Here is a 24,788-nt window from a genome sequence, read left to right as displayed (position 1 = left end):
GACTCTGATGAGATTTACTCCTTAGGTATTGAAATTGGGTATTGAATGACGAGGCATGTTTTGATACTCGATACTTCAGAGGATATTCGGTGGGTTCAAAAGTATTGAATTCTGTACCCAGCCCTATGTTGCTGACTTTTAAGTTCTGATGGATGGCCAGACTGTGTTCAAGTCTGCCACTCGTTATTTAACCAGGGAGCATCAAATGAGTTCCTTGTTTTTTCCTGCTTACACACACCATTCAAACTGGGAGTCGTCTTTTGTTGCCCACTGGAGTAGATTGTGGGTTCAGTGCCTTGCTCACCGGCTCCTTAACAATATGTGTTGAGTGAGGGGAGAGTGACACATTCTCATTTCCTTCACCTACAATTTGCCAGGGATTTAATCTGGTGATTTTCTTGTTCTCATTTAACTTTAGTTCAAATTAATTTGTCTGTTACATTTCTGAAGTTATGAACCACTAAAGCTAAATTGGTTACAAGGTAAAACAATATATTCTACTCCATCACAGCTTGTTGCAAAATACACTCAGAAATCCTGTAACATGACGTCAGAAAGCCCTCTCCATGTGTGCCAACTTGTCCGGTGCACGATGCTGTCAAACGGATAATACTGCTTTAAAGGGTCAATTCGCACTTCCCTGTTAACAGATTTTATTGACAGTACTTTCTGCTGAGCAAATGCTTTGAGTGCCATCTGCAAAATTCCTTTCACCGTCACTGTATTTGTGTGGCAGCAGACATTTTAGAGGCAAAAAAAAACTCAGCTCAGAAAACCAAAACATGGCTACATACAGTATTACTGAAAAAAGTTTTTTGTGACTCGGGTGAACTGACATGTCAAGTGACATCCATCACATAACACAACAGCACCTACTGGAGATAATTAATCAGGGAAATGTGACATCTTCCTGAATCCTGACCAATAATTAGAAACACTGCCAGACAACATCCTCCTGCAGCCTGTGAGATATTCAAAGTCTACTTGTATCTTTTTTCTGAATGTATTCAACTGCAAAGCCTGACATTTCCTGCTGAAGAATCTATTGGATTTTGAATTGGCAAATCAATTGTGATGCACAGTGTATTTCACACTGAGCTTAGTAGTCAAAGGTTTAAAATATAATCTAAATAAAACCTAATGTGCAAAAAGATGCAGGCCATGAGCTGCTGAATGTTGTTTTATCGTATGTAACAGAAGAAAGTAGCTATATCAGTGTCAACATACAGTATAGGAATGTTAAAATAGAGCATTTTATTAAAGCATCCTCACATTACAGTTTGGACTTCAGGCTAAACATGGTTTTTCAGTGAGGGCTCCTGGACTGAACTACCTGAGGAAGTTAGGCTGCTAATTCATTCCTTTTAAATCAATTTTTCATTAACTTGTGTCGTGGATTTGTTGTTTTGTCCAATTATATATTGTATTGATGTTTATATTGTGGTTTTTTTAATGTATTTATTGTATTTATGTATTATTTCTTCTGACATTTCCTTTTGAATAGTGTTTCCTGTTGTTTTCCTTGTTGTGGTCCAACGCCATCCTCTAAAGCACATTGTAAACTCTGTCACATAAGTGTTTTAATAAATGCTTTATAAAGCAAACTTTTGTATTTTATTATGATATAAAAAAATCTTTTCAAATGTTTAGATTAACCGAAAAAAAAGTATAGTAGTAAAAATGTACATATATTAAAATTACATTTGATATTGTTGCTTTACAGTCTCGCATTGCCAGCCCTAGCTCCATAGCGCTAATGTTATTATAATGAAAGTTCGTTTAATGTAATTTTATATCCCTGTAATAAATAGTCACGTGACCCAAATAGTGTGACCTCACTGGGAAAGATGGCCGCCTCCAACGGGCCAACGCTGCCTCTATAATCTAATTTATTTTTGTATAGCTTTTTATTTCCTCTTTCTATCTTAGCGGCGTGTTGTGACAGTTGTGGCGGAGATGAAGACATTCTGTGGAAGAGCCAACCCGAGCACCGGAGCCCTAGACTGGGTGGAGGAGAGCGAGGAGTACGACTACCACCAGGAGATAGCTAGGTAACGTTAGCTCCGAGCTAGCAGCACAGCATGGAGACAACATGGTAGTGTTGTCTGGTTGTCATACAGTCCCGTTATTAGCAACTATAGCAGCACTTATGGACCAGACAGTTTAAAAAGGGTTTAATTTCTGGTGTACTGAAGGGAAGAGTTGAGCTTAGAAAGAAGGGGTTGTCCCCATCAAGCCCACTTTATGTAGAGCCCACTTTATTATATCGGCATGCTGCGGCCCACTGGTGGAAGAAGTATTCACATCTATTACTCCAATAAAGGTTTTTAATTATGACAATGAATGTATACATGTGTCCTTTGGATGAGTCCCAAAATAGCATCACCGAGGCTCTAACAAGTCGTCGGAAGAGCTGCTGAACTCAAACACTGGCATGACAGCTCACACACAGTTTGGTTTTAATATATGACAGTATGACAGATGTTTTGTATGTATGCATATTTTGTGTATTTCCTGCTATGGACCTACTTGTAAGTCTTAAATTAAGATGTATTATTAAAAGTACTAATACTAGGGCTGGCAATAATTCAATATGATAATTTATCGTCTTTCAATGGAATCATATCGTGATGAGATCATATATTGAGATATTGTGATAGACAATTACATTGTCTAAATATTAATAACAAGCACATACTAACTCAATTTAGTCTTAACCTTGCCAGAGTTTTATTGGAGTTAGGTACATGTATTGGTATTAATAAAAGGGTTGGCATCAATAATACCAACACTGGCCCACCTGAGTCTGTTGTCCTGTTGATCCGTTTGGCATGGTTCTCTTCCAGGTCCTGTTATGCGGATATGCTGCATGACCATGACAGGGTGAGTGTTGGAGAACATGACCTCAACCTCTGCTGGGGGAATTCATTAACAGTCTGAAATGACCCACATTTGTAACAGAGCAGAGGGTTTTTGTAGTGATGAAGGTATTTCCAATTAAATGTATTTGATGTTTTAGAGGAGACTGTCGGGGCGCCCAGGTAGCTCACCTGGTAGAGCTACAGGAGTCTGAAGGTGGGTCGGGGGAGAGAACAAGTCCCAAACCCATCAGCAGTCCTTAGAGCCTGGAGCCCCTTGGACAAGGCTAGGTGCTAGCTGCTAAAACTAAACTGTCATTAAAGCAAAGCATTATTTTTTTATGTATGAATCAGAGCATTCACAAAAATCACTCAAAAATAAATGTGCTTGACTTGCTGTGGTGAGGACTGAGCCTCTGTATGTGGGCGCGCGCTCTACCAGGTGAGCTACCCAGGCACCCAAAATAATCTACACATACTTAAAGACGATGTAGTTTCCTTTGGTTTTTAGGCAATAAACCACAATCTTTCTAGGTCAAAAGAAGATTTTTTGGTGTTGGTTGAAAGAAAATATCAGTAGAAAACTGTCATTCTTTTTTTAGTAGTATCTTTTATATTTAATTCAATGTTTCATTTGTTAAATAAAAGAATGTTGGAAATTATTTCCTTTCATTTGTTTTAAATTCAACAAGCAATTTGTTGTATTTTAGCAGAATACTGAAAACAGCAGACATGCAGAACTCAGTACACTTTAATATATATAATATTTGCATATAATATTATTGCGATATTCAACAATGTTATTGCATATTGCATATTTTCCTCATATCGTGCAGATGTCTGCGTGAAGCTGGCCCCCCATGTCGTCCAAAAATTATTTAAAAAACTGCTATTCGTTTGTGCTACATTTGTGCCAGTTTGTGCCGTAAAAATTATCGTTTGTGCTGTTAAGGGTTTTAAGTAATTCAACTTTACATTTTCTGGCCAGTGACTTCACCCAGCCCCCCATTAATGTCCAAATCTCCCCAAAATGGTCTCAATCGTTGGTGCTGATTTGTGCCGTTAAAAGAAACATTTATGCTACTTTGGTTTTTACGTTATCAGGCTTATTTGTTACGCGGCTACTATTTGCGCTGCAAACGCTTCTGACACCAGCCATCGCTCCGATAATTTTTACGGCACAAACGGATAGCAGTGTTTTTTTATAATTTTTGGATGACATGGGGGGCCAGCTTCATGCAGGTCATGCAGACCTAGGTCAAAACAAAAGATGGTACTCTCTGATAATAATGAATGCATAAGAAACATACTGTAGATTATACTACCAATGTTTATACTCCAGTTATTAATGTCTTTTCTAGGAAAGACTCCAAAGGAGAAAACCAAAAATATTGACTGTATAAAATAGCGTTCTGGTTCTTTGCATTGACACAGCTGATGTACTTTCTGCCCCCAGAATAAGAAGTACTACCAGGGTATCCGGGCAGCGGTAGCCCGAGTGAAGGCCCGCGGTGAGAAGGTGGTCATCCTGGACATCGGGACAGGGACAGGCCTACTGTCCATGATGGCGGTCACTGCCGGAGCAGACTTCTGCTATGCAGTGGAGGTAGAGATGCTCGTCCTGTATGTGCTGGATCAGGACTACAATCCCAGGGAGCAACAGCCAATCTCCCCATTCCCCCGAATATTTTTACTGTGTAGTATCTACTACAAATAGGTTATGTGTAGTTTGTGAAAAGTGAGTCGGTGAATTTTGAAAAAGTAACTTGACACCAGGCTGAAAAAATATGAAATATATGAAAAATGCCATTTGACACTCAAAATTGTCTGGTGTAGAAAACCAGACCCCTCGGTTATAATGTGGGGGGGGGGGATCTTGACACTACCTGTACATCAATATATTAGTTAAACCACTAGACGTCAGCAAACACGTGATTGGTACTCTAACTTATACTAAGACATAATTTACATGTTGGTACATGTACTGAAAACAAAGACCAATTTAAAAAGCACAATAAGTTGTTGGGGGTTTAAACAACATACTATCATTGGATTTTTTATTTTTTATAAAATGAAAAGTCTGGTTCTGAAGCTTTGGACATGTTTGTCCCACACTGTACAAACAGCTGTTCACTGTTACTTTTAGTCTGTAGCATGTTCACACTGGACAAATGACTTAATCACGTTATTAAAAACCAAGCAGACATGCTAGATCCACTTGCTTTTTTATACCTTGACATGTTGGACATCCGAAGCCAAGCCTGCCTCATCTCCGTTTCCTCTGTGTCCGCAGGTTTTTAAGCCCATGGCTGAGGCAGCTCAGTGCATCGTGGAGAAGAACGGCTTCTCTGAAAAGATCAAGATTATTAACAAACACTCCACTGATGTCACTGTGGGGCCAGGTCAGCTGCGCCGTATTAATATCACTGTCCCTTTGATTCACTTGACTGGTGGAAGTTCCATGCGTCTGTGATTTTCTACGGTCCAAAATGTGATTCTCTGTGAATTTGTGCCTGAGAGAGGTCTGCAGACAAGATCACGAGGTTTGTGAGTGTGTCTGTGGTGATGAGATGTGTTGTGTGTTTGTTATTGAATACAGATGGAGATATGCAAATGAAGGCCAACGTTCTGATCACAGAGCTGTTTGATACAGAACTGATAGGCGAAGGAGCCCTGCCCAGCTATGAACATGCTCATCAAAATCTTGTCCAGGTGTGTGTGTGTGTGTGTGTGTGGATTAATGGCTAATGTGTGTGCATAATGCATGAAGTGACATTAATCTGTTAATCTGTAGGTCGCCACTGATTTCCTGAATCCATTCAATTCCGATTCACGAGGTCCCGATTTGATTTAATATTGATTTGATTAGGGATATTTCAGTTACAATATCAAAGAATCCAGGTTACAATATGTACAAGGAACCCTCTAATCTGGTACATTATTAAAAGATCACTTTTGGGAGCTTTTGCCTTTATTCGATAGTGACAGTGGATAGACAGGAAAGGGGGAGAGAAAGAGAAGGGACGACATGTAGCAAAGGGTCGCGGGTCGGATTTGAACCATAGCCGCTGCAAAGGACTGAGCCGACATGGGGAGCACACTCGACTGCAGGGTTTCCTCAGGGTCTTAACAAGTCTATAAAAAAGTCTATATTTCAAAATCAGAATTTTAGTCCTTAAAAAGTCTTAAATTCGCTGAAGTATTGTGTTCTAGGTCTTAAATAATTTTGAACAGGTCTTAATTTTCCTACGTCCATGTAACGCTACCTCTAATGCTCATTGAAATGCTCCCGCAGCGCTAAAGAATGTTTTTTTATTTTTTATTATTCTGTGGTGTTGTAGTTCTTTCTGACACTAGTCCAAATATAATTTGCTTTATTATGACTACAAATAAGACCAACATGCAACTTATTCTGCAGCCAATCTAGACACCAGTCCTATAATGCCAATGAGGATGTTTTCCGGACTCTGACATCTAACTTTGTTTTTGAAGTCATGGTCTTACATTTCATTCATAATGGCCTTTTAAAAGGTCTTAAAAAGTCTTGAATTTGACTTGGCAAAACCTGTAGAAACCCTGTACTGGGTGAGCTAGAGGCCGCCCCTAATCTGGTGCATTATTAAAAAGTAATGTCGTCTAGAATTGACCCCAAAGCAGTACTTTTTATTTAACACGATAACACTACAGGAGTCCGCACATTAAAATGCAAATCTACAAACTCCACAGTCAGTAAGTTTTGAGTGACCATAAACATATTGTACAAGTGCTTCTTCAGGGCAGAGGGCGTGACATCAGTCAAATTTAGCCATGCCAGTTTTACCCCTTGCCAAAATTTCCCCATAACTTTGAAGCATGATTTCTGACATGGATTCCTTGGAGAGTGTGGTTTCATATGATACCAATAGGATTAAAAAAGTCTATCTTATCTTATCTTAATGTCTGGCTTTAAAACGGAGCCTCTTCAAAGATCGATCTCAGGATTTTATCATTCGACATTGTATCATTTACATGAAGATCCTTCTGACTCTTTTTTTAAACCCAGCCCTGGTCATGAACATTAAGAATTAGTTTAATACTTGAAAAGTCAGTTTGATTCCTTCAGTGAACTGCTGACAGCATGGGGGAAACCTATAGTCCCAGTTAATGGTCTGATGTGCCCCCCCCCCTGCAGGAGGGTTGTGAGGCGGTCCCTCACCGGGCCACCGTCTACGCCCGGCTGGTGGAGTCGGAGCTGCTCTGGAGCTGGGCTCAGCTGCAGCCGGTGGAGGTGGAGGGGGCGCGCCTGGCCCCACCCCCCGCTGTGGCCCACTGTGCTGGAGCTCATGCTGTGTGTGACATCCAGCTGAGCCAGGTGTCTCCTCACAGCTTCACCCCCCTCGGCCCTCTCTGCACCATGTTCAGGTATGTCCTCCCTGATTGGTTTCTCTCAACAGCACTTTTTCACATCTTGCTTTCCAGTGGTGGAGTGTAACTAAGTAAATTTACTCATTTACAGTACATTTTAAGTACTGTACTTCAGTCCAAATGTTGAGGTACTTGTACTTTACTTGAGTTTTTTTTTTTTCATGCCACTTTCTACTTCTACTCCGCTACATTTCAGAGAGAAATATTGGACTTTTTACTCCACTACATTCATCTGTTACAGCTTTAGTTACTAGTTACTTTAGTTACTAGTTACTTTAAACATTCAGATTTCTGCACACAGAACACATTTTATAAAATCTGATGTTTGATTCTAAAGTAAACTAGCCAACAATATAACAACTCAGCTGAGATGATTAGACCATTAAACACACAGCTGGTTGGATCCTTTACACACACTACAATGGGAGGAGAGATCTGCATTAAGTATTTTTGCTTTTAATACTTTAAGTACATTTCCCTGAAGATACTTACATACTTTTACTTAAGTCACATCACATTTTACTTGTAACTGAGATTTTACAGTGTTAAGTGAAGCCTCTCAATACTTCTTCCACCACTGTTGCGTTCTTTCCCTCTCAGTGTGGATTTCAGTAAGCCAGTAAGCAGTGCGTTCCAGTCCCACTCCTCCCAGTTTGTGGCTCAGTCCGATGGTCGGGCCCAGGTAGTCCTGTCTTGGTGGGACCTCGACATGGATCCCAGTGGAAGCATTGTGTGCACCATGGCTCCCAGCTGGACGTACCCGCAGCCAAAGATGGCTCCGGTGAGTTATAGGACACTATCCCTGTGTTGGAAACTGTTCCCTATCACGGAAATAGTGCACTGTATAATGTGTTCGCCATTTTGTAGTGGTGTTCCAAATCTCAGCAGTAAATTTCATTCACTATATAGTCCACTATCAAATACCCGCTATCTTCTTCTTTATCTCTAAATAACCGACGCATCTACTGACACAACAATATTTTCAGTGAGTGTCTGATATCTAGTTTGGTCGTTTCTGATATAGTTGACTACTTAATAAACGCTATTTAGGGAACCGTGAGTGAGTGAATGAGGGAACGGTTTTGAACACAGCTAATGTTCGGATGCCCAGGCTCCCATCACCCCCCGGCTGATCCCAGTGGTGTGTTTCAGTGGCGGGACCACTGGATGCAGAGTGTGTACTTCCTGCCTGTGGAGAGCAGAGTGACAGAAGGAGAGGAGCTGAGCCTGACTGTCTGCCATGATGACTACAGTCTGTGGTACAGCCTGCAGTCGCTCAGGTACCAGCTCAGAGACAACACACGTTTTTGACTGATGGAACAACAATCTCTGACATTGGTCCAGTATTAAGAGAGATCGCTGCAGTCGGCAACGGAGAAAGAAGCTACAATGTTAGTTAATAGGGTTAATGTCCAGCTTGTATCTACTTTCACAAAAGTGCTTGTTTTGCCGCTGACAGACTCAGATTAATATTCTAAGTGTCTGACAACATTATGGAAAGGATTTCTAAGGAAGTCGACCTTTCTGTTAAAGAGTAAGATACTTTTTTTTAAACATGAAAACCAGACTCCATGTAAATAATCATAGTCATTTTAGCATCGTGAAACACACTTTTCATTCAAAGTTGACAGAAACAAAATAAAACTATGAAAAGCCGTTACAGGTTGTCTCTTCACTTCTCCAACCATCACAACTCTAGTTCTGGTTGAAATAAACACATAGTTTACCGATTTACATGTGAAAATATGTTGGCTCTATACACGCTAAAAGTATTGTTTTTTTTAAATGGAGTCTGGTGGGTTTAGCTTTAGTGACCTCAGAGCTGTTTCTGGTTAAACAGAAAGGTCTTAAAGAGGTTTTAAAAATCCTTATCTCTGCAGGGATCCTTTCTATAATGTTGTCAGACATTTACACTAATAATCTGAGTCTGTCAGTGGTAAAACGAGCACTTCAGTGGACGGAATTGACGATGCACATTTGCCCCATGGGGTTACATTGCAGCACGGTCTGTGGCTGCCGGTTACAGTGTTGACGCTTTATACTGAGCTAATTTCAAAGATTGTTGTTCCCATCAGTCACTTGCACACAGAAACATAGGACAATAGGGTCCAGGATGAAAAAAACCCAAAGGACCCTTTAACTAAGGCTTCATAGTGTGTAGTTATTAAAAAGTCTTTCACTGCTTGACATAGCCATCATTTTAACTTCTGCAATTATGAAATAGCCAGCAGGACTTACCGAGCGAGGCGCCTCCCTCTCGGCCCTGTTGTACCTGCCAGGCTCATCTGGTTTGGACTCGCCCGCGTTTCGGCGAACTCAACGACAGACGGCGTACTGAGAGCTACGTCAGTGCACTGCGCAGCGTAAGTGAAGTCCAACAAGCATCAGAGCTGTCAATGAGCTAATGGATGGGATTGGTCCCTGATTCCCTGCTGTGTTACTCTTCCTCCAGGTCCTGAGGGAGGACAGCGTGTGTCTTGGTGTCAGTGATGGAAGTCTGCTTCCTGTGTTTGCTCACATGATCGGAGCCAAGAAGGTACACTTCTTTGGCACATGTGGGCACATGATGTATCTTTCCAAACTAAATACAATACTCAGACTATGTCATTGACTTGTCCTTTTATTCTCTTGGCCTCTACTTAGGTCTACAGTTTGGAAAACTCCAGGATGTCTAAACAGGTTATTGAACAGGTAAATACCTATCTTATCTGTTTACTGTATTACCTCATCATGAGCCTTGATTCGTAGATACAGTGGGGGAAATAAGTATTTGACCCCTTGCTGATTTTGCAGGTTTGCCCACTTACAAAGAATGCAAAAATCTACAATTTTAATCATATGTACATTCTAACAGTGAAAGACAGAATCCCAAAGAAAATTCCAGAAAATCACATCATATGAATTTATTAAAATTGATAACCATCTGATGAGGAAAAACAAGTATTTGACCCCCTGGACAAACAGCAAGTATTCTGGCTCCTACAAGCCAGTTAGTCTTTCTTTAAGACACAGCCCCAATCCGAACCAATTATCTACATCAAATATACCTGCCTCACCTCGTTACCTGTATAAAAGACACCTGTGAACACCCAAACAACCAGCATCCAACATCACTACCATGGGCAAGACCAAAGAGCTTTCTCACGGACATCAGGGACAAGATTGTTGATCTGCACAAGGCTGGGATGGGCTACAAGAGAATCGGAAAGCAACTTGGAGAGAAAAGATCAACTGTCGGTGCAGTTATCAGGAAATGGAAGAAGCACCACACCATCGCCAACCTCCCTCGGTCTGGGCCTCCACACAAGATCTTGCCTCGTGGGGTGTCCCTGATCATGCGAACGGTGAGGAATCATCCCAAAACCACAAGGGGGGAACTGATGAATCAACTGAAGGCAGCTGGGACCACAGTTATAAAAGAAACGGTTGGTAACACACTACGCCGTCATGGATTGAAATCCTGCAGCGCACGCAAGGTCCCCCTGCTCAAGAAGAAACATGTACAGGCCCGCATGAAGTTCGCCATTCACCACCTGGACGACTCAGAAGAGGCCTGGAAGAAGGTGATGTGGTCAGATGAGACCAAAATAGAACTTTTTGGCCTCAACTCAACTCGTCGTGTTTGGAGGGCAAAGAACACCGAGTACAACCCAAAGAACACCATCCCCACCGTCAAGCATGGTGGTGGCAACATCATGCTTTGGGGGTGCTTTTCAGCCAAGGGTGGACGGGGCCATGTATCGTGGAATTCTGGACCGACATCTCCTTCCCTCAGTGAGAGAGCTGAAGATGGGTCGAGGATGGGTGTTTCAGCACGACAACGACCCTAAGCACACCGCCAAAGCAACAAAAGAGTGGCTGAAGAAGAAGAAGCACATCAAGGTTCTGGAGTGGCCTAGCCAGTCTCCAGACCTGAATCCGATTGAAAATCTTTGGAGGGAGCTTAAAATTCGAGTTGCCAGGCGACAACCTCGGAACCTGAATGATTTGGAGGCTGTCTGCAGGGAGGAGTGGGCCAACATCCCTGCCGAAATGTGCACAAACCTTGTCACCAACTATAAAAACCGTTTGACATCTGTGCTGGCCAATAATGGCTTTTCTACAAAATATTAACATGGTGTTTGTCCAGGGGGTCAAATACTTGTTTTTCCTCATCAGATGGTTATCAATTTTAATAAATTCATATGATGTGATTTTCTGGAATTTTCTTTGGGATTCTGTCTTTCACTGTTAGAATGTACATATGATTAAAATTGTAGATTTTTGCATTCTTTGTAAGTGGGCAAACCTGCAAAATCAGCAAGGGGTCAAATACTTATTTCCCCCACTGTATATATATATATATATATATATATATATATATATATATATATATATATATATATATATATATTCGGTGTCGCATGGACCGTTACAGGAAATCATTCCCACCACATGCAGTAAAACTTTTTATTTTTTAGTTTAGAATGTTGTGGATAGACCCCTTTAATTAACTGTACAGTAAAAGGAGCAGCTTTAGCTGCTACTGCTAGTTTCCAGCTGTAGTCCCCAGCCAGTTGTCAATAGGCATCCTAAAATACAGTGGTTAAAAATTAAAATAAAATGAATAACCGTTATAATAACCCTAACCCTATAACCCTGAGTGTTAGAGAAGACTCATATACATCACAGTACTGCACTACAGTGCAACTTGCACAAACGTAGGTTTACTTACATCTTTATAAATACTACGTGTAAGTAGGGTGTATATTTGTATTCACCACTGGAATATACGTTTGTACATTCTTTCCAGAGGTGTTTGAGCGAGTGCTGATGCTTCACGCTTTTCTCTGCAGGTGTTGGAAGCCAACTCGATGAAAGGAGGCGTCGAGCTGCTGGAGATCAGGCCTAAGCAGCTGACCAGTAATGATCTGGGGGGGGAACAGGTACCTTTGGAACAAGCCTTTTGTGGCGTGCAATTAATCGAATAATAGAGTAAACAAGAATATTTAACACATTAGGTTCTGCAAGTAAACTCTTATTTTGTCTTGTGTTCTGAATGCGAAAAAGAAAAGTTCAAACAGGTAGCGTACTAAGGGAAATCTCCCAGTTCAAGGTGTTTTCACTGTTGATTTGTTCTTTCTTTTTCATTGCTTTTTAATTACAATAATTGCAACATCTTTCCAAAAGCCAATGAGAAATTATCGTGATTTCTATATTAACCTAAATAATCATGTTTATGATTTTTTTTCTCCATATTTGAGTAGCCCTAGTTACAGTGTCTCTACTGATATTAGCATTAAGTTGTGGCTCGATCCCACCAAGTAGCTGCCAGTTCTGTCGTTGTATATCTTTTTCTTCTTCTTCTAGTCCGTAGAAAGAGTAAAGTCGGTAGCCTTTCCTCATTAGCGCCACCTCTGTTCAGGAGAAGACTGCAGCTAGTGTCGCGACCACCACGCGCCAGTATAAACCGTTACAGAGCTCCCATGACGTCACACTGGCGTGGGACAGGTCGGGAACAGCGGGTGTACCGCTCGCTTTATGGTTGAGTCTCACTGCTCACATGAACATCATCAGCTTATTATACTGCCCCCAAAATCAGTTCATGCTCTGACTCGTTGCTTTCCCTTTGATCAGCTGTACTGTACTGTACTATTTGTTGGAATTCAAACCATCTGATAACGTTTGAAGCCAAACATTCCACCCAAATATATTTTGTACAGTTTTGGTAATCGAACAAAATACCAGAGATGTGTATCTCAGTGGAGTGAGTGTAAAGCATGTCTCTTCCAGATCTCGGTCCTGATGGGTGAGCCGTACTTCAGCACCAGCCTCCTACCCTGGCACTCGCTCTTCTTCTGGTACTGCCGGACGGCGCTGGCAGGCCTCCTCCAGCCCCGCGCCACCATCCTGCCCTGCTCCGCCACACTTCACATGGTGGCTGTAGAGTTCCAGGTGAGACCGATGACAAGAGTTTCATACATGACCTCTAACCAGGGTTCAAAATTAGCACATATTTATTTTTTTGTGATTAACAATTATTTTTTTTTTTATTCTTTCAAGAAAACATTCAACTTGCAACTGTTGAATTAGTTTTGTCTTCTCCATGATTGGTAGGATTTGTGGAGGATAAGGGCTCCATGTGGAACATGTGAGGGCTTCGATGTCACACCCATGGATGAAATGGTCCAGGTAAAATGTAAATTTTTCTTCGTGGACAGTTTTTACATGCAGTGTAATCTCCAGGAAACTGTACATTTTCATCATGAAGAAAAATCTTAATCTGAAAACTGAGAATTCATGACAGAAGATGGACACCCACTTAAATTTAGTATTTTCTTGTGTGTTGAAGTTCAAAATATACACCTCCTTTTAACACCTCGGTTTGTAGGGTGAGGTGTAGAGAATGAGACAAATAGCCACAAGATACATCAAAATATGGGTTTTGATATCATAGTGAGATTTTTCTGAAGTTAGAGCATGATTCAAGCAGATTTAGCCCTTAAAACCTACGAGGAGACAGAGGGTGACACATGACAGCCGAGCACAGTACACAGCATGTGAATGTGCTGGCCGGCCAGTAGTTATCCGTCTGTGAATCTGGGGGGTGGAGCTTCTGAAGGAGGGGGCTTTATTTGTTTGGTAGTTGAGTTCAAACAGAGACGGTTTAGAACCGAGACGCCCCAACTCGGAGTAGTTTCCTGTATGTGTGTCACATGGGCTCAGCTACGGCCACGCCTCTTTAGGAGACTGGTCCTGAGTGTGAACGTGAACACAGATTATGAGTGAATCTTTATCCTCATAGTCACCAATGTAAATATTGGAGCCATTCTTCAGAAGCCACATATCTCCAGAACATTCTGACACTAAAATAGTAAATTTTTTTTTAAAATTAAATTACCTTTGTTTGAGACGTGTTTGTGTCTCAAGACCAAACTCTCGCGAGTGGCCCAAAAAATACAAATAACAAAACTAATCTACGTGATGCTAAATATGTCTTTTAGCTGTGTAAATAAAGAATATATTAATAAATTATTCAAATATAACTTTTCATTCATCCACATGTTGTTCACGACATGTTCAAACGAGGCCACACCCCTGCATTATCTTTAGTTTAAGAGGATCTTTGGTTCAAATATCAATCAATAGCAACAATCTTTGCACAGCATCGCTTACTGCACCTTTAAGTGCCCGAGACAAATTTCCCTCCTTGTGGGAAAATAAAGTTTATCTTGATCTTGATGATGTTTAGCAAAAAGTATGTGGGGCCTGTTTTGGGTCCTGTGTTTTCCAAAATCATGTATTCTTTGGAAAATAATTCTTAAAAATAACTGGTCCCATCAGCGATCTCTGGATTTCCGTGAGTCCCGTGAGGCGGAGCCCCACCCTCTCTGGGAGTACCCGTGCCGTGCTCTGACCCAAGCCACAGCCGTCATGACCTTTGACTTCACACAGTGTGTCCCTCAACAGCCAATCAGCAGCCAGGGCTCTCTGCCTTTCATAAGGTACGGAGTTCTCTTCTATTAGTCTGAGATCAAGAACCATATACCAAAGTGTAAAAGCTGGTACATACAAAGTCTATCTACTTACTGCAAGGAAAAAAATAATAAAAACAATAGTGTGAAAAGTATATCTACTTCTAAAAAGTAGATTGTGAGTATACAGTGACTTTTATGTCAAAATATTATAATTCATATATAGACAGCTGTCATATATGTCCCTTATGTCAGTCTAAAGTCCATTGAAGTTGGGTTAAGGGCCAAAATTGTCTTATCAAAACTTGATCAGGCTTGCTTAGAACCCAAATCTGAATTTTCTAAATCCATAATGTAGCCTGGTAAGATTAGCTTGTAGCCAAGTGATTGCACGTTTTATCATGAAGTATTATGGAGTGTAAAGTAAGCAGTAGCTGTTCTGTTCTGTGGCACTGGGTGGAATATAGATAGACTTTTGTTAACACTAATACTGGCTTACAAGTAGGCCCAGAGTTTTAAACACAATGGGATCAATGCTTTGTTTCATTACATAGAGTAGTGGTTCTCAACCTGGGGGTCGGGACCCCCAAGGGGGTCGCCAGATGGTTGGGGAGAATAAAATGACTGAAGAGGTTGAGAACCACTGACAAGGAGGAATGTCCTCTACAAAGAGTAACGCGATAAAGTTGTAATTTGAATTAAACAATTCACTCTCACTGCAGCTGACCGTCTGTTTAAATGTCTGTCAGGATTGGTCGTTGCCATGGTGTTGCATTGTGGATGGAATATCACCTAACCGATGACATCACTGTCAGTGCAGGACTGATTGGACCAATCAGTGAGCAGGTATCACAGCCATGTTGATCATCTTTGTGTCCTGAGCTTTTCTTGCTTGCTGTATTTTGGGTCTTTTGTTGTCTATTAGCAATCACGTTTTAGAATAGCAGACTCTACAAAGAATGACATGACTGCTTGAAAACAGCTCTACTGCCTGGATTTCCCTTAATGTCTTTGTCTATAACGTCAAGTCGCTCATGTGTTTATTTCAAATGAACCATCGGTCGTTTTCTGACTGATTTTTCTGTGCCTTCCTTGCAGGGTGAGTGTGAGTGGAGCCGACACAGGAAACAGGGAGTGTATTTTTTCGGGTCACCATGTGAGAGCTCAGGCGATGGCAGAGCCGCAGTGTCTTACAGCTTCACCTTTGAACCCAGTTTAGGAGACATTAAGATGGGCTTCAGCGTATAGTCTCAGCAGTGATGTGGAGACTGAAGAACAGACTCTGAATGCTTTGCTTTTACCTCACGCCCGTCTGCATTTTGTGCGCACATTCATCATCCATGGTTCAGCCAATATTGTTTGACTGTTCCCACTGACTGGAGTATCGGACAAATTGTAATGGGACTATTATCGTCCCAAACACTTGAGACTGTGGAACATGAAAACTGTCCGTCACATCCCAAAATGTTACCAATGATTATCTTAATAATTCTAATTCCCATAGGCAGCCAGTTATATAGTTAGCAATTCTACAATAAATAACAAACAAATTTAATCTATCACATCGAAGGTGGGTGTCAGTAACTGGTCAATGTTCAGTGCAATTAGGGATGCAAAATGGGTCATTACAGCTAAAGATCCGAGGAACTCAAGTTTGTGTACCAGAGACAACTTCAGTTTTTGTAAGTTAACAGGTCACCTGTCTTGCAAAGCCAAATGTGTTGTTGAAATGTTTTATTAAGTTTTATATTTGTTGTCCAGTGCTTGGGCTGATCTGTTTAAGAACAGACTGTGGGGACTAGCAGGTCAGTGACATCACCGCTGGGCTCTTCATACCCAATATTAATGTTTAATACTGCACGTGTTCACTGAGAAAAACATTGTTATTTGCGGTGCTGTTTGCCCAACAGTGACGGAGTAATGTGCCGATATTGAAGAATGTACCATCAGATGATTTTTAGCCACATTCAGTGAAATAAACGGGATGACTACAAACAGAAACATCGGGCTTCAGTTTATTGTATTAAAATGAAACACAAAAAGGCCACATGTTTTATGGCCATACTATTTTCCTTTACATACATAAATAAGCTTGAATTGGACAGTTTCTATGGACCTCTGTATGCTTCAATTGTACTGGTGAACATTTGGTAGTTTTACTTCATACTGATATGTCATAGTCAGATATGAATAGAACAAGAACAAGCATTTCAGTGCTTTTACGTACTAGAAAGAACCCCCCTTGGTAACTCTCACCATCATTTGCATAATTAACAGCAGGAGGAAAACTGCAATGCCCAAACCCCATCACATCTGTAATCACGTCCGCTCATTTTTGCAGAGGAAACCACGACTCCAGGGGTGTTTCAGTGGGGATGGGGGGGAAAGGAATGTAATATTTTGAGGCATGAGCGGTAGGATGTGTGAAGCTTGAGTTTCAAGCATCTGTCAGCGTCATGTTGTCCAGCACAATCTTCTCTCCGGGTTTGAACGCTGGCATCCCCATGTACGGACAGCTGGCACACCGGAACGCATCACCAAGGTAACACTGCCACACGTAGAAAGGACAATCACTGAAATGGTTAGTTCTTCACACCGTTTGACAGGTTAGCATGATAGGAGAGGAAATACAGTATGAGTAAACATGGTGAGAATGTAAACCAATCAAAATGTACTCACACTTCCACAGGAAGATTTTGGCAGGTTAGTCTTCTGTTTTGCTTTACTGTCCTGCTCCAGCTCCTCAGCAAGCCCACATGTGCTACACAAACACACAACATCTTGCACATCATGTAATCTTTTTCAAAGCACAGATAAATGTACAAACGCAACTTTTGTTTGAAAGGCCAGCTCCTTCTGTTATAGCTACAACCTATCACACTATCTATGGTTTGAAACCATTTGTGTGGTGAGCTCACCAGTTCTTGCAGGCTTTCTTCTTGGTGGCTCCTTCTCCACATGTGGGGGCTTTAAGAGATAATGGGTCTGGCTTCTTCAAGTCTTCTTCATCCAGCAAAGCATCAGAGTCCACCAGATCCTACAGAGAAGGGGGGCAGAGGGAACAAGAAAGACTCAGTACAGGGACAAAGTACAGTTTACAGAAAGACCTGTGCATGACAATCTGAATAAGAAATCTATGTGTGGTGCGTTGTGGTCACGAGATAATGTGTCCCAGTACACCTCCATTACTCACCACATCATCATCATCCATGTCATTGGCTGACAGTGTCCACATTTTGACAGCGTTGGGATCCAGAGCAGGTTTCTCTGCTGAAAGCACAGATGTTTGACAGCTCAGGAGTTATATCAGTAAATACAAATATGCAACTCAATGACAATACCATAAAGCAAGAATTACCACCTTGTGGTTGTATGCCTCAGCTAGAGGTCATTAATCGGCCGATTTTTTGGCATTTTTTACATAATCGGCATCGGCCAATATCAAGCCGATTAATAGGCAGGCGCATCTGCGGGCAGCCTGGTGTTGTTGTTGTTGTGGAACACGTGTTCGACGCACGCTGCGCCTAGAGTCAATTACCAGCAGAGTGAGCAGACCTCACCCAGTGCCTAAGGAAGGAGCTGTTCTTCGGAGAAAACGCTAAGGATTAAATTCTTAAAGTCCTATATATTTAATGAAAAACGTATGACATGTTACTGCCAACTTCGAGAAAAAAACATGAATTGGCGACATGACGTTCGGCTACTTTGGATATTAATAGCTGTCATGTCATGCTGTCATGTCACAATAATTAAGCTAGAATTTTGCAATCACAGACAGTGGATCTGAGACTTTTATTATTTGTTCTGTTTGTGTGTCTATATTTGAGAGGGTTGTCAACTCAATGCAGAGAAAGAAGTTGTAGTTAAAAGAGACCACCGCACCATAGGCTAGTGAAGGACTGGCTTTGCTTTGCTAGCGTCGTTGCTAGGGTTGGTACCGAGTAGACCCGCTGCTAATATGGCACTTGTGCCTTAACGACCCGTATCTACCGGAGCGAATAGCAACGCGGATTTCTGTGAGTCATTTCGCCACTGATATGTCTGCGTTGCTCTCTGATGCTCGAAAACGAATGTTAGAATAACAGAAACATCGCAGCATGTGACGCTAGTTAACATTACACTCGTCAGCAGCTAATGTTAGCCTACCGTTAGCTAGCAGATGGATTAAACACAATTAAAATGCTGACAGCTAAACGGTGTAAAGTGTGATTTATTTCACTGTATATGATCTAACAGCAGCATGTTAAGCAGTGTGCAGCTGCCGTTGTCTACTTGCCTGAAGAACAACACAGACGGTGCGTCGCGGTGCATTCAAAGTTGTTGTAAAATACCCTTTTGCCATGGTGGTTGTTTTTGTCGTTATAGTTATTACATTATTATTAAATCATTTAATTTTGACCATATGGCCTAAAGTTGTTTTCCCCCCTTTTGCGATAATTAGGTTTTGTCCATTTGGCTTTGTCTGTGAACAAACAAAACAAAACAAAAATACATGTTTCAGGACAGTTTTTGGGAAGATGATAGAAACGTTTTTAGCCTTGTATCACTTACAATGCACTGAATTATTAGCTGATTTATAAAACAAATGTTAGATTTTATATCTATACCTATCTATAAAATGACTAGAAGAAGATACTATACAAAATACTAACTTAACCTTGTATTTTCCCCCTTTTTTAGTCATTAAGTCTGATGGCTGAAAAGAAAACCAGCCCCTTATGGCAGCGCTTCACCCAGCCAACACCAAAACAAAGAAATGCTGCTGGTTGCTACTGTGTGTCAGCACTACTATTGTTAAAATGGTTAATTTATTTTATTGTTCTCAGATGTTTAATAAATGTTGCTAGGTGCACTAAACTTTATCTTTTCATTGAAAAGTTTATTTGACAAATTTAAGTTTATTTTCTTTCTTCTTACCAGTTTTGTTTATTTATACAATATATGTTTTTACATTATACATGTTTAATGTAAGTATACAAGTGCAGACTGGTGTTCAATAAATGTTTTTGTTGAGAAATTTTGTGTATCTTAAGTACTTATTAGTGTTAAATTTTATCTTTCAAATAGAGGTTAAAAACAAGCAAATGTCGGCCAAAAATAATCGGCAGCATATATCGGCCATCGGCCGACCCTGATTTCAAAAGATCGGCATCGGCCTGATCGGCATCGGCCTGATCGGCATCGGCCTGATCGGCATCGGCCTGATCGGCATCGGCCTGAGAAAACCCATATCGGTCGACCTCTAGCCTCAGCCAACCACTGCAGTTGCAGTTTACATCCAGGTCTGTCGAGACTTGCATTATATATGTAGTGAAGACTTTAAAGGAATTTAGTGAAGGTATTAAGTATTTTTTGGGCCAAACATGGATGCTTCACACACATCTTGAACCCAAACAATCACCACAGTTACAAGATTAGTGTCACTCATTCAGTATCCAACCAAATGTCTCCCTTCTCCATTTTGCAAACCACCGATTAGCGATAAAATAAAAGATTAAAATCCGCAGTCAGTTTTTGCACTTTGGGCTTGTGAAGCTGTGGACCAACTTGAAGACCAGTTGCACAAAGACTGAAATGATATACTATAAACAAAAATGGATGGAAAAGCCACCATGCATGCACATTTGTTGAGCCAGGTTTCTTATTACATGTGACTGGTTCTCATGTTTTTCTTTACCTTTTGTAATCTTCCTAGGCTGGGTAAACCAGCCCAATTTGCCGGGGGTTTGATTTCTCCCTGCAGCTCAGGCTGGAAACCTGTATGTTTATCTATCCTGCTTCCGTTACAACTCTGCGGGAACCAATCACAAACTGGCTTATCCACCTGCCGCGCTATTGGCTGGTTTAACACGATGACAATAAAGAAGCACATTACATTCAACATGGCGGCCACCAAAGCGCAGCAACCCGTTGATGCTGCTATTGCTGCTGTTTTAAAAGATTTCATAAGGCAACTTTTCTCTGAAAATGGAACAGAAACTTGCCCTGGAGCAATTCCTACAAAAGAAGGATGAGTTTGCCTTACTACCGACCGCCTTTGGTAAAAGCCTAATTTACCAGCTAGCCCGCTGGTGGCCAAAAGAAAGGAGCTCAGCTCAAACCCCGTTGTTGGGTCGTGTCATCGTTGGTCTGCAAAGTATCACCCAGATTGTTGGTCTGATTGGTTGAAGGACTATCCAATTGCATACAGACTCCCCAGGTTAATGTTCAATCTTAAAAGACTGAGCTTGGTCTGGTGATAGCCAGACTATCGTCGACCCCTTTGGACAGTCAGATTAATATGGACCATTATGACAAACATAGTTTTGACACACATGTGACAGACCAAGGGACAAATCTCCCAACAGACAGAGTGATCACCTTGAATCTTACAGTTGTGGACAAAACTATGCGTAGAATAAACCAAGAAAACAGCACTAATAAACCAACCTGGCTTTTTCCCGAATGACAGTTTAATCTGGCTGGATGATCCCACCTCAAAACTGGGTTTGGAGGCAGATATGCGGACTCTAGACAGATTGTCTCCTTGGTAACCAGTGGCCGTACAAAGGGAGCTCAACGCCTCAGGACTTAGCTGTGCTTTACTGACCTGGATGGAGAGGAAACAAGAGGGTCAACAGGTCAAAAAAAGGGGACATTTAGCAACAGGATTTCACTGGTGCAGATGTTTAACCCCAATGATTTTATGTGGAGGGTCACAGGTCTGTACTTTGTGGTTTGGTAAGTGCACACTTCCCTCTCGTGCACAATGTACAATAGGGCAATTGCGGAAAACTAATGTTTTGTGTGTGTGTTTGTTTGTTTGTTTTAACGCACCTCTGTCACTGACATGAAGCCTGACAACTTCAGAGCTGAAATCAGCTTCTCAGCAGTCCGCACACTCTGTGCCTCAGCTCCTGGAACACAGACAGAAACGAGTCAAACACGCCACAACCTTATCAGTGCAGCACTGTGACCTTGTGGACAAACACACCTGACACATGAAATAAATCTCATTTATGGTAGAGAAATGCATAATTTGGTTTTTTTGGGGATTATATCCATGTCAAACTCTAGTACTGTACTGTGTCAGGCTGGGCAATAATTGTTGCCTAGCAATGGAATTCCATTGAAAAGGTCTATGTCAAAATACTGTTATTTACAATTCCATCGTCTAAATTGATAACAACAAGCACATATGGACTCAATTTTCTCAGAACATCTGTTGTGAAACATTTTGAGGGAATATCATTTGAAGAATTGCAGATTTGTTTTACCATCAGACTATTTTTGTGCATGAACTTAGTCAGTATATAGCAGAACTTTTTTTTTCCTCTATAATTTCACTTGAAACTGTTTACCACATTATTAATGATTATTTATCTAAAATCTCATTGTAAAAAATATTTTGTGAGAGCACCAATAGTCACAGTATCGATACTGATGCATTTGATGAAGAAAATCATGAGATCTGATTTTCTCCATATGGCCCAGCCCTGCTACTGTGCCATTTGAGTGGCATCAGGTGACTCCATCTTGGAAGACATGAGGTTCAAAAATTGTTCCTTTACCAACTTCCAACAAAGAGGTGCATCATTCCATTTTTCTTCTAGAAAGGTGTCATTTTCAGCCTTTAAACATCTATGTAAAAAATTCAAGAATAATTGTTTTGGCATTTTTAGGCCTTTATTATGACAGGACAGCTTAGACATGAAAGGGGAGAGGGTGCCCAGCTAGCTCAGTTGGTAGAGCGGGCGCCCATATATAGAGGTTTACTCCTCGACGCAGCGGGCTGGGTTCGACTCCGGCCCTTTGCTGCATGTCATTCCCCCCGCCTCTCTCCCCTTTCACTTCTTCAGCTGTCCTGTCAATAAAGGCCTAAAAATGCCCCAAAAAAAATGCCCCAAAAAAAAAAAAAAAGGCGTCCATAGCCAGGCGCCCATCTATGTAAAAATAGATAGAACAACACTTCACCTGTAACTGCTTCATCCAGAACTAGCTTCCCACCAGGTTTGAGCAATCTGGCCATTTCTGCTAGAGTCTCTGAGCTGTGGACGGAGGAGCAGTCGGCCAGGAGACAAGACAGCACCCAGTCAAAGCTGGACGCCGAGTAGGAGGCTGAGAAGAGGAGACGATCATTACACTCGGATACTAAACCCCATTCACTCACTTCTGACAGAATCCCATTTATGCTTACAGGATCAAATCCCAGCAATGATAAGTGTTTTCTACATACAAATCTGGCCTAGTGTGTAGGGCTGAATGATTAATCGATTTGAAAGAATATGATTAGCTAATCGTGCAGACAATTAATCACGTGTAATATTTAGTTGAATGTTTGGTCTCACAGTTTCATTATTATATTTACTGTTTTTTATAAGAAATGCTGGAATAATAGAGATTTTTTACAGAAATGTCCTATTTTCAGTGGATTTATCATTTATTTTGTATTTCTTTATTTAACATGACATAGAAGGTGTAATATGTAGATGCTGCTGTTGAACGGAGGCATGTCAGAAACTTCAGTTTACGGGAAAGTACTGACTTTTATTATAATTGTTTTATTATTATTATTTTAACTTTAGCTTTTTTTGATAAATGTTCTGTGTTTTACTGTTCAATGTCCCATGGTTATTAAAAGAAAAACACTTATTGCTGGCAGTTCATTTGTTCTCATCCTTGCATAAGAATATAGAGGAGTTTTGATTTTGTCTCATGTCATAATGCTCCATGGCATGATTTATCTGTTACACGTGAATATTGAACTTTAGCTAAACATTGCAATATCTGGCAGAGAAATCGCAATAAGATGTTTTTCCCCACATCGTTCGGCGCTACTAGTGTGTGTATGTTGTGTGTGATGTCTGTAAGCTACTGGGACCTTGAATTTCCCCTTGGGGATCAATAAAGTATGTATGTATGTATGTATGTATGTATGTATGTATGTATGTATGTATCTATCTATCTATCTATCGTCACTCACACAGCAGGAGTCTCTCCATGTTCTCCACTGACACTTTGCAGTCCGCACCAACAATGGCCCCCAGTTCCTCTACATATTGTTTCAGGGCCTCTGGTGCTGACGGCTGAGTCCAAACCAGCATCACCTTGTCCCCTGGTTTGATGCCAAGGTCTGCCATGACTTTTCGGAGACTTGCTGATGTATTCAAGTTGTTATACTGACAAAATGGCTTCTCTGTCTGTCTGTAGATCACCTAAAAGTGAAGACACGTGTCTGTTACTGGAGATAGCCAAACCGACAGAAATGACCCAACTGATAATAACAAAGTGACGTTAACGTTACAACCACTATCTTAGTGTATTATAAGAAGCCCGTTTTAGCCACGAGTCTAAAGAGCCCGGAGTCAGTAACGTTACTATGAAAATATAACTATGCTACTACTTACGACCTTTAAATAAGTGTGTTGTTATCATAATAGCAGCGCAGACAGCCGATATCCGAGAGCAGATAGCTACCTAGCTATCTAGCTATTTATTTTAGCTTTGGTCTTAAAATGTAAAAGGGTTAACCCGGCTCACAAACTAGTTAGCAGGTTAGCTTGTTTGTTGATACAGGTGCATAACGTTAGGCTAGCAAACATCGAGCAATTAGGGTGACGCAGAAAAAACGCCGGTGTTCTTCTAAAGGTTAATTTAACAGTGGGAGAGTCCACTACACAGCTAGCCACGAAGCAAATATACTGAGCTGTTTCTGTGAGTGTTATTTAAAGCGTTTGGTGGTTAAATCGCTGAAATAAAGAAACATTTCAATCGACAGTGCTCGGTTACCTAATGCTGTATCTTGGTGGAAGTTTCAGTATCAAACCAGCTAAACAAAGTGTGCGCTTTCCTGTTTGGATTTTCAAAATAAAATCATTGATGCGTTGTAACCATTAACTGTGAAAAATAGTTGTAACATATATTTGTAACTCCAAGATAAGACTTTATTAATCCCACACTGGAGAAATTCCTGTGCTACAGCAGCTCAAAAGAAAAAAATTTACACACATCAGAATAACACAAATACACATTAAGTAGACATAGGAGAAAAAATATACATAAAGTATAGGAAATAGAAAAAAATAGAAACACT

General features: G+C 40.9%; 2 protein-coding genes across 5 annotated transcripts; one reads left to right on the top strand and one right to left on the bottom strand.

Moving 5' to 3' along the window:
* Nucleotides 1–1,956: 1,956 nt before the first annotated feature.
* prmt7 (protein arginine methyltransferase 7) lies at nucleotides 1,957–16,717 on the top strand. Its single transcript, XM_028585051.1, has 17 exons — nucleotides 1,957–2,051; nucleotides 2,847–2,883; nucleotides 4,315–4,464; nucleotides 5,152–5,260; nucleotides 5,458–5,570; nucleotides 7,030–7,259; nucleotides 7,863–8,043; nucleotides 8,415–8,542; nucleotides 9,487–9,625; nucleotides 9,715–9,798; nucleotides 9,906–9,953; nucleotides 12,098–12,187; nucleotides 13,035–13,196; nucleotides 13,359–13,433; nucleotides 14,586–14,746; nucleotides 15,466–15,562; nucleotides 15,815–16,717. Exons 1-17 carry the CDS (start codon nucleotides 1,957–1,959, stop codon nucleotides 15,962–15,964), a joined length of 2,049 nt encoding a protein of 682 aa, XP_028440852.1. The 3' UTR covers nucleotides 15,965–16,717.
* ciapin1 (cytokine induced apoptosis inhibitor 1) lies at nucleotides 16,710–24,571 on the bottom strand. Of its 4 annotated transcripts, none has more exons than XM_028585052.1 (9): nucleotides 24,485–24,571; nucleotides 23,679–23,910; nucleotides 22,670–22,813; nucleotides 21,533–21,612; nucleotides 21,146–21,305; nucleotides 17,910–17,986; nucleotides 17,635–17,753; nucleotides 17,396–17,477; nucleotides 16,710–17,264 (listed from the first exon to the last, which is right to left on the bottom strand). In XM_028585052.1, exons 2-9 carry the CDS (start codon nucleotides 23,833–23,835, stop codon nucleotides 17,154–17,156), a joined length of 930 nt encoding a protein of 309 aa, XP_028440853.1. In that variant the 5' UTR covers nucleotides 23,836–23,910; nucleotides 24,485–24,571; the 3' UTR covers nucleotides 16,710–17,153. The 4 variants fall into 4 exon arrangements, with proteins under 4 accessions (XP_028440853.1, XP_028440856.1, XP_028440855.1 ...); XM_028585055.1 differs by having other exon boundaries at nucleotides 17,910–17,983; XM_028585054.1 differs by lacking the exon at nucleotides 24,485–24,571 and adding an exon at nucleotides 24,103–24,478.
* Between the last annotated feature and the right edge of the window lie 217 nt (nucleotides 24,572–24,788).

The sequence above is a fragment of the Perca flavescens genome, chromosome 8, assembly GCF_004354835.1.
Source record: "Perca flavescens isolate YP-PL-M2 chromosome 8, PFLA_1.0, whole genome shotgun sequence".
In the NCBI taxonomy this organism is placed as follows: domain Eukaryota; kingdom Metazoa; phylum Chordata; class Actinopteri; order Perciformes; family Percidae; genus Perca; species Perca flavescens.
Note: the sequence above shows the minus strand (reverse complement) of the source record. Positions and strands in the feature narration are given on the sequence as shown.